Source organism: Primulina eburnea, chromosome 3 (assembly GCF_022965805.1).
Source record: "Primulina eburnea isolate SZY01 chromosome 3, ASM2296580v1, whole genome shotgun sequence".
Taxonomy (NCBI): Eukaryota; Viridiplantae; Streptophyta; class Magnoliopsida; order Lamiales; family Gesneriaceae; genus Primulina; species Primulina eburnea.
In genome coordinates this window covers 10,001,723-10,016,774 of record NC_133103.1, presented here as the reverse complement: position 1 = coordinate 10,016,774, position 15,052 = coordinate 10,001,723, and the positions used below count along the sequence as shown (strand labels likewise).

The following is a 15,052-nucleotide window of genomic DNA, read 5'->3' as shown; positions in this document are numbered from 1 at the left end:
AAAACCTAAGCTGAAATCGACCTATATATGTCCAAAACGGATCATGGAAATTACTATGTTTTGACTAGCACTTGGATATCAATTATCATTCTCGCTTAAATTGCGCCAACATATGCGCTGCTGTTTGTGGGCCATCATATATACACACACACACATATATATATATATTGTGTGTGTGTGTGTGTTTCTTTGTGTTGTATCTTTTTATTATTTTTATATAATTTTTTAAATGATTATATCACTTATAACATAAAAACATTATTATAAATTTGAAAATTATTTAATACTAAAATATATATGTTTGGCGTCGAAAAATATGTATATGAGAGAGGGCAGATGGGTATAGAACCAACCTCTCTCTCGTACCAAAAACACACATCGGTGATAATGAAGACTCCTCGTCTGATACGAAAGCACGAACTTAAAAATCAAATGTGTACGGAGAGGGTGATATAATTGGCGGGTTCTTTAATAAAAGGAATATATAATTTATTATATGGGGACTCATTAAATGAGCTAGCGTGAATAGTGGGTTGCTGTCATTCTGTGCAAAATTCAGTAGTACTTTTGAAACTAAAAGTTGACAAAAAAACCAAGCCCATTATCTTCAATTCTCTAGTTTAGTGCCGACCGAATTAATAAGCATTTTCTGTTTCTGTTAATTAGTGAAGCGCACATGGAATGAATTACCCAATTCTTCATAAAGGAGAGTTCATTGATAGGTAAGCATGGGGGAATGTGGCCTCTCTACTACAAGGCATGTGAGGCAAGATGCTAGTGCACATTAGATAAAGACAATTTCCAGTTTCGCGAGGTTCTTTAATCAGCAAGCCAAATTACTTTTCTTTTCTTGGTTTTTCTCTTTCTAGCAACGTTAAGCATGTGTGCTGATAGATGTGTCTGTTTCACAAAAACTATTCAGACACAGATGTATGTATGGAAGTCTAAAAATGGGATAAGGCGAATGAACATGGTTTTCTTGATTTTGATATTTTATTGCGATCCATACAAAACTAAGCATAAATAAGGAATGAAGATATATAATAATCCCAGGGATTATTAAACATGGAATTCCATGATACATTAAGGTGTCTTTGAGCCCATATTGCGGGTCCAGCCAAGAACCACGATTTGAAAAGCATTACCCGGACTCCACGGACAAGAATTAAATTATGCTGTGACAACTTTCGGAGGATGGTCGTGAATGTTCCTACACTATACACCGTTAATAACAGCTTCAACGTGAACGACATTTCCATCTTCCGAAATCTTGCCATTGATTTGAGTTCTTGGCCTCTGAACAAGAAACAAACAAATGTTAACAGAAGCAGTATATTCTGAGGAATCTGTTCTAATTACAAAGAGGTAAAACAAGGGGGGAAACCAATTTTTTTTACCCAGTCGGCAGCAGAATCTCCGGAATGCCCATTAAGAAGTTTGTGATTAATCCCTTCCTTGCTCTGGCTATCCTTACTCAATGGGAGCAACAGTGCTGCAGCTACAGAACGATCTGGCAGTTCTGCACGAACAAAAGTCAAGTTAGAGTAGCAACGATGGGCAAAACAAGATGAACATGTTGAAGCAGACATGACAATTCAGAGAACAACAAATGCCAACCTGGCAACTTTTTGTCAATGAAGAACAACACCAAATTAACAGTGTACCTGAAATAATATTGTGTGTCGATAAGACATTTCTAAGATTTACGAGCTCAAATTCACGAGTACAGCTTAGTTATTTTTGTTTTTACCATGCCACAACCACATCAACTGTGTAGTGTTTACGCGACGCAATAATCAACAAACTCTGAATCACAACAATTAACCAGGCACACTGTTTAAGAAACCTGTCACACCACATCAAGAAACATATCACAATTTGAAAGCTCCATATTTGCAGATTACAGCTTCAACATATCATGAGATGGTTCATGGTATTACCTTTGAGTGCCATATTTATGATACGTCCGCACGAAGACAAGAGAGAATATCATGTGAGAGGAAAATATCAAATCACCGCAGCCAAAGAGCAACCCCTGTGGAACTGCACGACCATAAGAATTCCAATGAACAACAAACTTTTATATATATATATAAATATATATATGTATATATATATGTATGTATATATATATATCTCTGTGTGTGTGTGTTTATCTAAAACATACATTAGAACAGCAAGCAAAGCAAATCAAAGTCTCACCTATCAATAGAACTTCTACCATATTATCAGGACGAGGCAGTGTGGCGAACTTTGACCCCTAAACCATTCAGAACAATATTGCAAATACCACTTACTTCTAAAGAAAACATAAAAAGATGCCAACTATCTTCAGCAGAAATCAAGCATATCAACTGAGAGAAAAAAACGATGCTGGCAGGGTCTTACCTCCCGACAATGGTAATTTGGACCAGGTAGTTGAGTAGAATAAAAGGTAATGATCCGAAGAATTTGACAAGCCTGCAACATTGGGAAATTAAATGCAAAATATTAACATCAGTAATATCTTAATTGTAAAAATGCTAAAGAACTAGATTGTAGAGCTCTTAGCCCCCGAATATAGTCCCCATTAAATTTGCACAGAAGGTCATACTTTTTTCACATCGTTATCAATTTAAGATTCAAAATCACTCTTACAACTAGGCATGCCAAGACCCTGCACCATATCAGGACTGTGTAAATCTTCTTGCTCTTCAAAATGAATGGATGGAAAGTCCACTGCATATGTATTGTGTAATATTTAAAGCATTTAACTTGACTGAAATTTGAAAAAAAAAATTGATGCAACAATGCGAAATCTCACCAAGAAAAAAGATAGAAAGATGGAGGTAAATACAAATTCACTAACGTAAGCTTTATCTTGCCCCAGCTCCTACAGTTCAAGAAAGTTGATACCATACATAAATCTCCAGAAGGACCAAAAATAGAACTAATAAACAACGCTGACTTACTGGAAGAAGGAAAAAGCCAGCATCCTGAAGTATTGGTCCTGGTCGATGAAAATAATGAACTCCTCGAGCTGCCAACCCATGCATGTACTGAAGAAAACAAAAAGAGATAAGAGTACACATGTTAGAATCTCCAGAGAAAATAAAACACAACATAAGCAAATGTTCAATATCCTGCAGGAAGTGGCGGGCACATTTAATATTGATAAACAGGCTAAAAGCCAATTAGATTATTTCCTTGAATAGAAGAATATGAAGGTTTAATGACAGAATTTTCCTTTTAAACCTTGTTTCAAACCTTGCATTTTCAGAACGCATGTCAAAAGGGCATCAGAACTCCACATTATATGTCATAAAAAAAATGAGATCATTTAACTAGAAAGATCATAGTACTCGCCAAATTAAGGTTACGATCACATACTTTTACAGTGTCACAACAGAAGCTTCAAGATCAAAATTAGGAAAAATAATAAACAGCATATTTTAATCTCTTAGTGTGTAAATAAAGAATAGAATTATCTTTAGCAATGTTAATTAACTGAAAGCTAGAGCTTACTAGATACCAACTTTGTTAAGAAGCAACTTTCAGCAATTCAAAAGATCGAAACGTCCCCAAACTAGAGCAAATCAACGCATTAAATTAAACTGCCCCATAATTTTTTTTTAAAAAAATTGTCGAAAGCATGGAGAATGACAAGAAACTTATGATATTATTTGGTCGATTTCCATAATGCTTGAACAAAATTAGTCTGCATGGCGTGATTGCCTCATAATTAACCACGGATTCCTTTAAAACTTACAAAAGATGGAAGAAATACAATTGGTCTTACTATTCATGGGGACTAAACAACCATGATTTTGGACCATTTCCACTGTATACCCCTTTGTTACGAGATTTGCACCGAAGCATATTATCATTGTTAGCAAACCCACGTCAAAATTATACTTTTTCAATGATGTTATGGCAAGCCCGCATTTGAACAACCTAAAACACCGCATTACTAAAACAATGTACTATCCAAACAAGCAAAAATCAAGTTCATCCATCACCACTAAAATTTCATTCTAAGCCATATTAATCTTTGAAAGAAACAACTACTACGATTACAAACCAAGTTCTGGAAAGATTTTTCGGTCCGTTCAATTTTTAATCTCTAGATACATAAGCTGTCATGTTTTTTTTCTCCGTTAAGAAGCCAAAACGGATAAGCATTTCGATGTATTGTAACGAGATACCTAATCTTTGAATGAGAACTGGATCCCGAATTCCTGACCGTAAGTACTTTGAGCAAAAAATACCGAATCAGGCAGGATTACAATGAATTTAAAACGGGTTTTCACATTGCATGTTCTCATGTCAAATTGTTGCCTGTATCGAAATTGATCCGCACCAACAAATTAATCATTATAAGCAACCACATATTAGGCTATCAAAATATACATTAGAAAGGAACAAACCTGACAGATGAGACCCCCTAAAATATATTTCCAATTTTCTGCGAGAAGGTTGATTTCTGTAGTAGTTTCCGCGCAAATTCTCTTCCACAACTTCGGATCACAAAAGCAAACAACACCCGTCGATTAAACAATCAGAGATAAATAACATGAAATCAAACTAAGAAGAGCACAAAATGCTTCACTAAAGGGGGGGAAGGGCGAACCTTTGAAGCCCCGGGACCAATGTAAAACGACATATCTTCTACGTATGTTTTGGATAACAGCGATTCCATATTACATCACAAGAAGACCCTTCCCGCAATCTGAACAATCATCCACCAAAAAATCACCGCGTTTCTGTATCCGATCAAGAACCCACCAAGAAAAGAAAAAGATACCGCCCCCAAGATAATTAAAAGGAAAAAAGCAAAAACCCAGTTGCCAAATCGAGGGCCTTGTAGATAATGATCGATGTCTTCGCTGGCAGTGCCAAAAGAAATTTGAATTTTGAAACTAAATTCGCAAAAGGAACCTCTCTTTCTCTCTCTTACAAGTGGTGGGTATGTAAGCCGTTATAGCTGGTTTTTCTCTCTTCTTTTTCCGCCATTTCTCATCGCAGTTTCTTTCTTCTTCTTATGTTTCTCTCCGACACACAAAATTTATACGAGTATCGTTTTGATTCGTCTCCAATGTCTGGAGAAAAGCGAGTTGTTCACGGAGAGAGTTGAGATTCACTTGGGGGAGAGGGAAGAATGTGAATAAATTTTTTAAAAGTATATATGTTTTTCAAGCCAAGAAAATTATGATATTATAAATTAAATTAAATATAATATAATATAGCATAAGAAAGCGTCTTTAAAATAGGGTTTTCTAAGAAATATATGATATTTAAGACATATGTATGATGAGTGAGTCTTATGTGAGACCGTCTCACGGATTTTAATCTGTGAGACGGATCGACCCTAACCATATTCACAATAAAAAGTAATACTCTTAACATAAAAAGTAATACTTTTCATGGATAACCCAAATAAGAGATCCGTCTCACAAATACGATCCGTGAGACCGTCTCACGCAAGTTTTTGCCATGTATGATATGAATGTTTGATATGAATGTAAAAAATTTAGGTAAAAACTTGTGTGAGACGGTCTCACGGGTCGAATTTGTGAGACGGATCTCTTATTTGGATCATCCATGAAATAATATAATTTTTTATGCTAAGAGTATTATTTTTTATTGTGAATATAGGTAGGGTTGACCCGTCTCACATATTAATATCCGTGAGACGATCTCACATGAGACCCACTCAAAAATTTATTCCTCTATGTTTTTTAATCAATTAAAACTAAATGCATATATGTGTGAAAAGAAGAAGATTGCATGTTTACGAATAATTATTTTGAGATTTTGTTTTTTCTCACACAACGGATTAATGAAGAGTAATAAGTGAATCTCATATTAAAGGTAAAAACTTGTGTGAGACGGTCTCACGGGTCGTATTTGTGAGACGAATCTTTTATTTGGGTCACCCATGAAAAAATATTACTTTTTATTGTGAATATAGTTAGGGTTGACCCGTCTCACAAATTATGATCCGTGAGACTCACTCCATATTAAAATGATTAGAAGGCAATGGAAAAGATAAATGATTTTGATAATATATCCAAAACAAATAACGAGGCAAAAACTTGCGTGAGACGAAAAGATAAATGATTTTGATAATATATCCAAAACAAATAACGAGGCAAAAACTTGCGTGAGACGGTCTCACGGATCGTATTTTGTGAGACGGATCTCTTATTTGAGTCATGCGTGAAAATATTACTTTTTATAATAAGAGTATTACTTTTTATTGTGAATATCGGTAGGATTGACCTGTCTCATTAATAGATTTCCGAAACTGTCTCACAAGAGACGTACTCAAACAACAAACATAGGCAGCGACTTTCAAATACCACTTATGATATTCGAACCTACATTCATGTTAATTCTATTGTTGCCACTTATCCCATTTTTAAAATGCTTATTTAAAAATTTGTTTGAATAAATATGTAAAATCATACTAAAGTAGAATTTTTTTTAAAAAAAAATTACCGAATTGGTCATGTACACCTAAAATAACTAATAATAGTGGATGTAGATGAAGCTTCCAAAGTCCGATATATCATCCAAACTCCAAATTAAATTACACAAAAAAAAAAAAATTGAAGCATTCTCACGAATCAATTTGATGAGACATATATCTTATTTGAGTCGCTCATGAAAAAATATTGTTTTTTATAAAAAACAATATTTCTTATTATTATAAATATGAACATGATTGACTCATCTCATGAATAAAGATTTTTGAAACTGTTCACAAAAGATTTACTATTTGAGTTATTGATCGATCCACCCGTCAATTCCCATTTTAAATAGCAAGATTCATTATAGAATAAATATGTATGTAATATTTTGTTTGGGATTAAGACTAGTTCATTTTACATCACGGACAAGTCACATGAAAACATAGTTTGTGAGATTGTTTTAGAATCTTTTGAAAGAATGTACAATTTCCACTGATTTTACAATGCTTAAACAAAATTTTTTCCCCTCAAAATATTGAAAATTAAATATTTACCCATTCACAAATATTTAAAAACTCCTAACCAAATTTGTATCAATAATCTCACATTAATTTTAATATTTATGTTCAAAGAATCCAATAATTGGTCGAGCCTTTTTAAGTAGGGAGACTGGCGGCTGGCCTCGAGGAGATTTAACCACCAAAGGATTCCGCCAACTAGTGGGGCACATTTGATTGCATTATTGGTTTTATCAATTTTGGCATGTGATGTATGGATTATATACCAATTTAATAAAATATTAATTTTTTATTCAACTTATAACCATCATGTTTAATTATTATTTTTTTCAAAATCTATACTTTTATGTTTCAATTTTTTTTTAAATGTTTGAGCTCTCGGGGAAGGAAATTTAATGTTTTTTTGTATCAAAAACTGAATTTTGTATGTTTAAGTGTATTTTAAAATTATAACCCAACAGACAAGAAAGATTAAAAAATAAAATTTGACTTCAGCCCAATCATTAAGAAAGCCCACCAGCGCAGCCCAAAACAATACGGCTCTAGACCTACCATTCCTCGGCAAGGTCTCTTGCCAATCGAACCAACTCGGAGTTCTCCCTTATCAATCGCGTCGAAAACCAAATATTTTTTTGCCGGTGTTGAATTTTATCTCTTTATTTTGGATTTATCACTCGATTTTATGATGTTTGATTCTGATTTTTAGTTAATTTGACTCTTTGTTGGCAGCTGGTGAGATGATTTCTGCAGTGGAGGCGTCGAGTCTTTCTGCTGTCTCGTTGAATCCTCGAATCAACAGACCTAGTTTCTTCAACCATGTAATTGATGTTCCAACGTTTTCATTTTGAGTAGAGCTTTAGTCTGCTGAGTTTCGAGTTATGAATGGCCTTTAGTTTATTTTGTAGTTAGGTTTTGAATATAATAATTGTATATGGGAAAATTTTATCTTCACTCTTTCATCAAATGCAGCAAATTGTTTATTAATTCCTTCAAAACTATTTATTTTAAAAATAATTTGATTTACGTTATTTTTGTTGAAAATAGTATGGTTTAGTTCAAGTATCCATTTATTTTTAGGAAGTGATTTCAGTGGTTTCAAATTGCAATTGTAATGGTTATAGGTGATGCTTGATACTGGAGAACGAAACTTCGTGTGCCCTCACAAGCAATGGAATTTATTTTTGGATGCAAATTTTGGAGTAGGAGCTAAAATCTCACCGGCTTGCAATGGTAAAAATTCGTGGAATTACTACCCTCGGCTGTATTATTTCTCACCCTGAAGTTCACGCGCACAAGATGGTGAATTAAACTAATAGTGTCGATTTTGGTTCAAAACATTTGTTGAATACCTCGCGAGCTTTAAAAATTTAAATTCAATTCAAACTTATTTGGTAGCACTGAAAAGCTTTGGAGCCCCTATAATTTTGCGATGACCCTAGGGCTCTGGCTTAAATAGAAAGACCATGTTATCCTGGGTGCATTTGTCATTTTGCAGCGCCCCAGCCTCGTGCATCGGCTAAAATAGTTATCCTTGGTTGACGTGTTATATTTTCCACTTTACCCTTGTTTTAAGGTTTTTTTTTTTTTTTTTTAATTTCAGCTTAAATATATATCTAATTCTTTTCTTGTTCAGAACAGCACCTTTGATGAAATCTTCAAGATCACGCTCATTGATATCATGTCAAGTCACGAGAGAGGAGTCCGGTGGAACCCTGAGTGGAGAAAGCATCTTACTAAATGAGCAGACACTGGAGCGAGAATTGCAGGTTGCTATCGACCAAGAGAACTATGCTCAAGCCGCAAAACTCAGGGATAGCCTTCGACTTCTCCAGGAAGACAGCAAGGCTGCAGTATTAGCAGCAAATGCTAGATTTTACAATTCATTCAGAAATGGCGATTTGGCTGCTATGCAAGCTCTCTGGTCGAAGGGTGAGCATGTGTGTGTTGTACACCCTGGTGTAAGTGGCATATCTGGTTATGACCTTGTGATGGGGAGCTGGGAATTTGTTTGGGCAGACTATGAATTCCCTCTAGAAATCGAGACAAAGGATGTTCAAGTCCATGTTAGAGGCGATGTAGGGTATGTTACGTGCATTGAAATGGTTAAAACAAAAGGCAGCAGCTGGGGAAGACATTTTACGTCGAATGTCTTTGAGAAGGTTAATGGCCAATGGCACATTTGTATTCACCATGCATCGTATGTTGACTTGTGATCGAGATCGTCGTATCCAAACACGTTTCGGGTTCTACTTTAAATGTAATGCTAGAGGTACAGTGCCGTGGAATTGTGCTATCATGTGTAAGCTTTAAGTTTTGATAATAATAATTTATTTTATTTTGGCAAGTGGCTAGATCGCAGTTTTGTTATGCTGGGGAATTATGCTAATCATGTCAATGTAAAAATTGATTTCCAATGGATGCCCTATATATCGAGTATACCCCCAAGCATTGGCTGTAGATCATTTTATTAAGAAACTAGTGCTCGGACATATACCAACCCGAGCAATACGATTAATATCAAAAACAGAACTTTACAGAGGACACAGGTGAGACAAGAACGCACGACATTTCTACATTAGCTGATCCCTTGACAACGCTCCACAGGTCAAAAGACATACCACCATTCTTCGTTCTCTGCCATTTACACTGAAACCAAATCGAATTAGTGTCAAACGCCAATTATACTCTCTTCGATAGCTATAACTGGCCTCACTAATTCGAGATCAAATATCTAAATGCTGATTTCTTGGTTCATCTCGTCAGATCCTTCCAACCGGTGACAAGGGCGGACATGCAGAATACTCTGCAGGCCGTGGCTCTTGGAATGTCGAACTTTTCATCTCAGCAGTTCCCATATTAAATTCTGGGGTGAATTCTGTGTCTGATCGCTCATTCGCATCCAAGATTTTATAAAACTTACAACAGGTTGCAGATGCTACACATGTGGCAAATACCTCTAAAAGAGAAATGGACACATCGAATGCAACAGAGTAAAATCCATTGCCAACTGGCTCCAATGTGAGAACAGGCCTGTTCTTGTGCTGTCCCTCCTGTCAGATGCGTAATTTAATCCAAAAAGTAATGTACCAAGTTTCTGATATGAGAGGTAAAGTAGTGACGTGAAGCATTGTAAAATTTTTACCTGCGCGAAAAAATTAACAAGATCAGTAGAAGACTTGGAAATTGATTGTTTCATAATCTTGCAACAGTTGTCATGGTGGCTAGTAAGGACTCGTAGCTTGCAGCCGATATCCCACCCTCCACAATCACATGCTCCACAAGATCTCCATCGGCTAATTAGTGGTGATGGTGCACCTTTAATGGGTGTACCATGAACACCACTTGGAAGGATGACTACTGTACTCTTAGAAATTTCATTTTCTTGTGTATTCCCATTGTGAAATCCGTTTGCGAGAGTTAGTTCTTTTTCATTAAGCTTTTCAACTGAGTTCTTCACAACAATGGCTGCAATCTCCTTGTTGGGTAAAAACTCATGGGTTTGCTCGATTATCTCCCGTGGATCAATACCATATAAGACACATTCTCTCACGACACATTGACCAGAATCCTCGGTAGTGCCAGAGCTTGAAATTTTCATCTGACCAACGATACTGTAACCAAGACCGCTGGAATCCGTAGCCTTTGATCCTTGGCTTATCCAGTTCATACCCTTTTTCCTAATCTCGTGAAGAGAATAGAATGCAAAAACCTTGCAGTTGTCACTCTTTCCAGATTGTTGATGCCTATGCATAACAGCTGCTAGCTTGTCTACTCTATTTTCGACCACAAAGTTAAAGAAAGGGAGTTCATTCTTCAACGTCAGATGGAAAAGAGCCTTCAAAGTTGATGTACCAGGCTTCTTATCCCGAGACAGTCCCTTGGTGGCCATATCACCAGATATCGACTGCACGCTAACAGTCTTCGATTGAGCTCCTTTGTGCTTCAGCAATGGGTCGATCAATCTTCTTAAAGGGCTGGACCTCCCTTTGGTTCTAGAGTTTGCCGTGTCTCTATCAAAGTTATTCACAGTAGAGATGACTTCGGGATTTGCAGTTTCGGATTTGGCAGCAGTATGCACAGGATTCAGTTGTGCAACAGCCAACCCCTCCTTAAAACTTAAACTTCTACTCGTTCTCCCAAGGTTAAAACTGAACCGATGAATAGGGGATAGATGTCTTCCTCTAAAAGTGGGGTCTTTGGAAACATCAGGTCGCGTTTTTTCGGAATTTTCAACTGAAAATGAATGCCTTGTGGTCTTCTCCTTAAACGCTGAACAAATCCCTACAGAGGGTGCAATGGTGGCAAATTCAGTGGGAACTGTGGCAACAGTAGACTGGGGAAACAAGTGTGAAATACGAGCAGAGAGTTCTCCTGAGTGACACTCTCGAGGAGAACAGCAAGCAGACAATTTGCTCCCAATTTCTTTACTTATTTGTTCATCAAATGAAGTCCTGGACTCTGTACATTGAGAAATTTCCAAGCAACTTCTTTGCCGGCAAGGGCAATGTTCCGGTTTTTGAAGCTTAACGTCTCGCAGCTCTGACAAGAAACTTTCAAATGTTAAGTTCGGTTCACCGGCTCTTGGCTCATTCTTTTGCTCACGAGCATTGATTTTACCATGCGCCAAAGCTGCAACATGTTTTTTTCCCTCATTCAGATGCAAACTATTTAATGCAGGCGGTTTACTCTGAGACAAGGAACTCAACATCTTGCCATGTGAAATGGGCAGTTTTCCAGGAGATGAACAGAGGTGAAGATCATGTGATGAGGGTTGCTTTCTCAAATTTGGACTGATTTTAGGAGGCCCTTCTGGTGTAGAAGACGAAATACTCTTAGGCAATGATGTTTTCCTGATATATTTCCCAGGCATACGTTCATTAAACTTCCATTTCTCCAAACTCTCCCAGTCAAGAACTCCAAAATTCAACGCCTTCTCTTGAATGTTCTTTTTCTTCTCTTCTCGCTGGAGAAAACCAGGTAAATTCAACATGTTCTTAACAAGTTCGTCATTATTATGTGCCATATTCTCTGAAGATTTATATTGGATCACATGCTCATCGCTTGCTTTCTGTTTCAACAAGCAACTCGGGTCAAGATAAGGTTGGCCAAATGGATGTTCCAACTTGTGTTTCTCTTGAACCTGCAATCTCTTTCCTGTCCTGGGCAATGAAGGGGTCTTCTCCTTAACCACACTCAAGGGTTCTTGTATCATAATTTTTCGCTGATCTAAATCATGTCCCCTATCCTGAGGCGACGGTTTCAGGCTTTTTTGTTGTTGCTGAATGCCATTGTAAGACATATCAGTACATCTAAAGAGCTGTCTTTTGTGAGACTTGCAACTTATAGAGGGCTTCAAGAGTGCCTACTCTTCTTCCTGAGAAAAGCAAACTACATTCAAACTTAACATTGTAAACTCCTCAAGACACAACATGATGGATTACCCTACTGCCAAATAAACTACACATTATTCTTAAAAAGCTAAATAATTCAGCGTTACCACTTAACTTTTAGAAATTAAAGTTAAGAGACAATCAAATCAATTTGTGACCAAAATGTGAGACACTTGAGGCAAGGATTCGGCAACTAAAACGTGAAAGAATTAATAGATGCGAGAATCTTTAGTCATTGATCCAGCAAATCACAAACTTCGTTTCAGGAACCATATCACACAATGTAATAAGCTTCATGATATCTAGTGAATGGGAACTTCAAAATCAAATTTGACTTGATCCATTATTTCAAATCCTAAATCCTTAATGCATAGAATTGTTGGACAAGATCCACCCAAAAACCACCTAAATCCAAGAAGTTCAAAATCTTGAAAATAAAAAATATCTCGACAAAACTGTGCAAATCAATATAGCAAGAATTCACATCACCATCAAAAGAACACACAGATCCAAACAATCAAAAGCTCAATCGCAGCAATAAAAGCTCCAAATTTACAACAATCTGAGCTACAAATCAATGCAAGAACTCAAAATAACTCCAAGAAAATCAAGAAACATCACCAAACCAACCTCCAAGAGACAAGACCAACGCCAAGCCAAAAAAAGGAAGATACTCCATGAAATGCGGAACCCGATAACACCATTAACAAAAACATTTCATATTTGGATCAAAAGGACCAAACAAAAAGAAAAAAATCATACAGCAAAGGATAAAGAAACGCACTCACACTCAGAGAAAGGATTAGCAGAGTGCAAGAGGGTCAGAGAGAGCGAGAAATTTTCTTGGAATGGCATGAAACTTGTTCTTGGATACTACAAAATAACGAAAAGTTTTCTCCGACGGGTACCTGTAGAAAGAGAAAAGACCCGCGAAAAAAATGTACTGCACTGAGGTGTTTGGCTTCGTATGGGAGAATCCGACGGGAAGTCGCCATCATGAAGGGAGGTGGTGATGGATCACAGCGGATTTATTGGCTCATTGGACCAACTTCTGGACATTACTTCTCTTTGTATAGAAATTGTAGAGTGTGGGGCAGGCCCAGAATGATGACAGCGGCTAACACCCTTTCAGTCTCTGGCTGGGAAATTATTTCAGTGGGAAGGGCATTTTGTTTGTAGCAAAGTAGACGGTGGAGTTTATATGATTTTATAGAAAACTTGTTGAGTGTGGCTTTATTTTTGTAAATTTTCATGTAAAATATTTAAAATAATATAACATATATATATAAATTAAATTATAAGCTCAGCAATTCACCATTTTAACAAAATCTAAAGTTTATGAGTATCAATCTACCTCGTATTTTTTAACCATATATATAACAATTAAATTACAAGATCGAGTGTTTATCGTTTTAATAAAATTTATAATTAATAGTATCAGTCCACCACATATCTTTTAACCATATAGCAGTCCAAATATAATTTTTCAAATGCTATTTTGGTACGAGCAATTATTGTTTTCCGACAATTTTCCTCCCAAATAGTTTACTTTTTGCAATATATGAGATTGAACATGTGATACTGCTTGTACCAATGGTGAGATTGAGTGTGCAATGATTATCAACGGTGACAATACAATTTAAATTCTTCTAATATAGTGTTTGCAAATACTTTAAAAAGTGACTATGAACTTTTCCTTTATAAAGTTGTACAACTTTATAAAAAAAAATACAGAATTAATTTTTTTAAAAAAAGTGCACTTGTTGGGATGGACATCGTTTGAAAGCAATGTTTGTCGCTACTTTGAGAATAGTTGAAACATGGCGCCTCTGTCGGTATATCATTTGGGTAGTGTTTGTAAATGCTTAAAAAAATTTATTCTAGACTTTTTTTTATATATAAAGTCGTGTGTTTCTTGTAACTCATGTTGATTCTGATAATAATGGTAGGATTGAGTCTTTATTGCTTTAGAAAAACTAACAATTAATGAACATCATTTTTTTTAAAAAAATGAGAATGTCATTTATCAAATATTATTCTCACAATCGTGAGAAATGAAATTACAAATTATAACTAGAGGATGAAACGCGATAAAAAGATTAGTATATGATACGGCCTCTCGGGCAAGAGAATGAGTCATCCTATTTTCTTGTCTTCTAACATGTTGAATCTTTAATGAAGGGTGTGCGTCGAGAATTGGCAGCAGCGGGAAATTATTGAGCCAAATTCTGTGTGGTCAACATTCTTTGAGGTGATCGCATTTACTACCGTCTTTGAGTCAGTTTCAAATATAACATCATGGAGTTCAAAAGAGGTTGTCCATGTGATAGCGTCAAGGAGGGCAAGTGCTTCGGCCTCCTTCATTTCAAATAGTCCATAATTCACATTGGTTTTGCTCACCATAAATCCCCCTACATAGTCTCTCACGACAGCTCCGAAGCCAACAACTTGATATTCTTTAAACAATGCCGCATCGACATTGCACTTCATAGATGAATCATGCAGTTTCGTCAACATCACGACGAGAAATTGAAGCTTGTTCTTGTATAGAGTTTTTTTGAGCTTGAGTTCAATTCCATAATATATCATTAGCCGAGTGAAACATTAATATGCAGAGGTCTAGAAACATTAATGGAAATCATGTTAAAAATAAAAATAAATGAAAAAAATCTAACCAAATTCCAAATGGTTT

At 36.0% G+C, this 15,052-nt stretch overlaps 3 protein-coding genes across 9 annotated transcripts; 1 reads left to right on the top strand and 2 right to left on the bottom strand.

Annotated features, from left to right (window-relative positions):
* Positions 1-956: 956 nt before the first annotated feature.
* On the bottom strand, positions 957-5,149 carry LOC140826195 (phosphatidylinositol:ceramide inositolphosphotransferase 2-like). 4 transcript variants are annotated; one of them, XM_073188375.1, is made up of 12 exons: positions 4,610-5,148; positions 4,407-4,496; positions 2,952-3,038; positions 2,804-2,872; positions 2,638-2,718; positions 2,389-2,460; positions 2,203-2,260; positions 1,941-2,043; positions 1,751-1,846; positions 1,618-1,664; positions 1,398-1,519; positions 957-1,296 (listed from the first exon to the last, which is right to left on the bottom strand). In XM_073188375.1, the coding sequence occupies exons 1-12, from the start codon at positions 4,676-4,678 to the stop codon at positions 1,216-1,218; spliced, it is 975 nt and encodes a 324-aa protein (XP_073044476.1). In that variant the 5' UTR covers positions 4,679-5,148; the 3' UTR covers positions 957-1,215. The 4 variants fall into 4 exon arrangements, with proteins under 4 accessions (XP_073044476.1, XP_073044477.1, XP_073044479.1 ...); XM_073188376.1 differs by lacking the exon at positions 2,638-2,718 and having other exon boundaries at positions 4,610-5,149; XM_073188378.1 differs by lacking the exons at positions 4,407-4,496; positions 4,610-5,148 and adding an exon at positions 3,779-3,817.
* A 2,346-nt stretch (positions 5,150-7,495) lies between these two features.
* LOC140826194 (uncharacterized) lies at positions 7,496-9,263 on the top strand. Its single transcript, XM_073188374.1, has 4 exons — positions 7,496-7,608; positions 7,700-7,788; positions 8,092-8,200; positions 8,609-9,263. The coding sequence occupies exons 2-4, from the start codon at positions 7,708-7,710 to the stop codon at positions 9,181-9,183; spliced, it is 765 nt and encodes a 254-aa protein (XP_073044475.1). The 5' UTR covers positions 7,496-7,608; positions 7,700-7,707; the 3' UTR covers positions 9,184-9,263.
* Positions 9,264-9,517: 254 nt separating this feature from the next.
* Positions 9,518-13,516, bottom strand: LOC140826193 (uncharacterized). 4 transcript variants are annotated; one of them, XM_073188370.1, is made up of 3 exons: positions 12,991-13,516; positions 10,113-12,344; positions 9,518-10,020 (listed from the first exon to the last, which is right to left on the bottom strand). In XM_073188370.1, the coding sequence occupies exons 2-3, from the start codon at positions 12,267-12,269 to the stop codon at positions 9,730-9,732; spliced, it is 2,448 nt and encodes an 815-aa protein (XP_073044471.1). In that variant the 5' UTR covers positions 12,270-12,344; positions 12,991-13,516; the 3' UTR covers positions 9,518-9,729. The 4 variants fall into 4 exon arrangements, with proteins under 4 accessions (XP_073044471.1, XP_073044473.1, XP_073044472.1 ...); XM_073188372.1 differs by having other exon boundaries at positions 13,145-13,516; XM_073188371.1 differs by having other exon boundaries at positions 13,149-13,516.
* Positions 13,517-15,052: the final 1,536 nt, after the last annotated feature.

Coding starts and splice junctions, on each gene's coding strand:
- LOC140826195 (XM_073188375.1), bottom strand. CDS start 4,678: ATGGAATCGCTGTTATCCAAAACATACGTAGAAGATATGTCGTTTTAC. Junction 2,461..2,637: donor GGGTCTTGGCATGCCTAGTT/GTAAGAGTGATT, acceptor CCAATGTTGCAG/GCTTGTCAAATTCTTCGGAT. Junction 1,665..1,750: donor GTTGATGTGGTTGTGGCATG/GTAAAAACAAAA, acceptor ATATTATTTCAG/GTACACTGTTAATTTGGTGT.
- LOC140826194 (XM_073188374.1), top strand. CDS start 7,708: ATGATTTCTGCAGTGGAGGCGTCGAGTCTTTCTGCTGTCTCGTTGAAT. Junction 7,789..8,091: donor GACCTAGTTTCTTCAACCAT/GTAATTGATGTT, acceptor TAATGGTTATAG/GTGATGCTTGATACTGGAGA. Junction 8,201..8,608: donor AATCTCACCGGCTTGCAATG/GTAAAAATTCGT, acceptor TGTTCAGAACAG/CACCTTTGATGAAATCTTCA.
- LOC140826193 (XM_073188370.1), bottom strand. CDS start 12,269: ATGTCTTACAATGGCATTCAGCAACAACAAAAAAGCCTGAAACCGTCG. Junction 10,021..10,112: donor TTGTTAATTTTTTCGCGCAG/GTAAAAATTTTA, acceptor CGCATCTGACAG/GAGGGACAGCACAAGAACAG.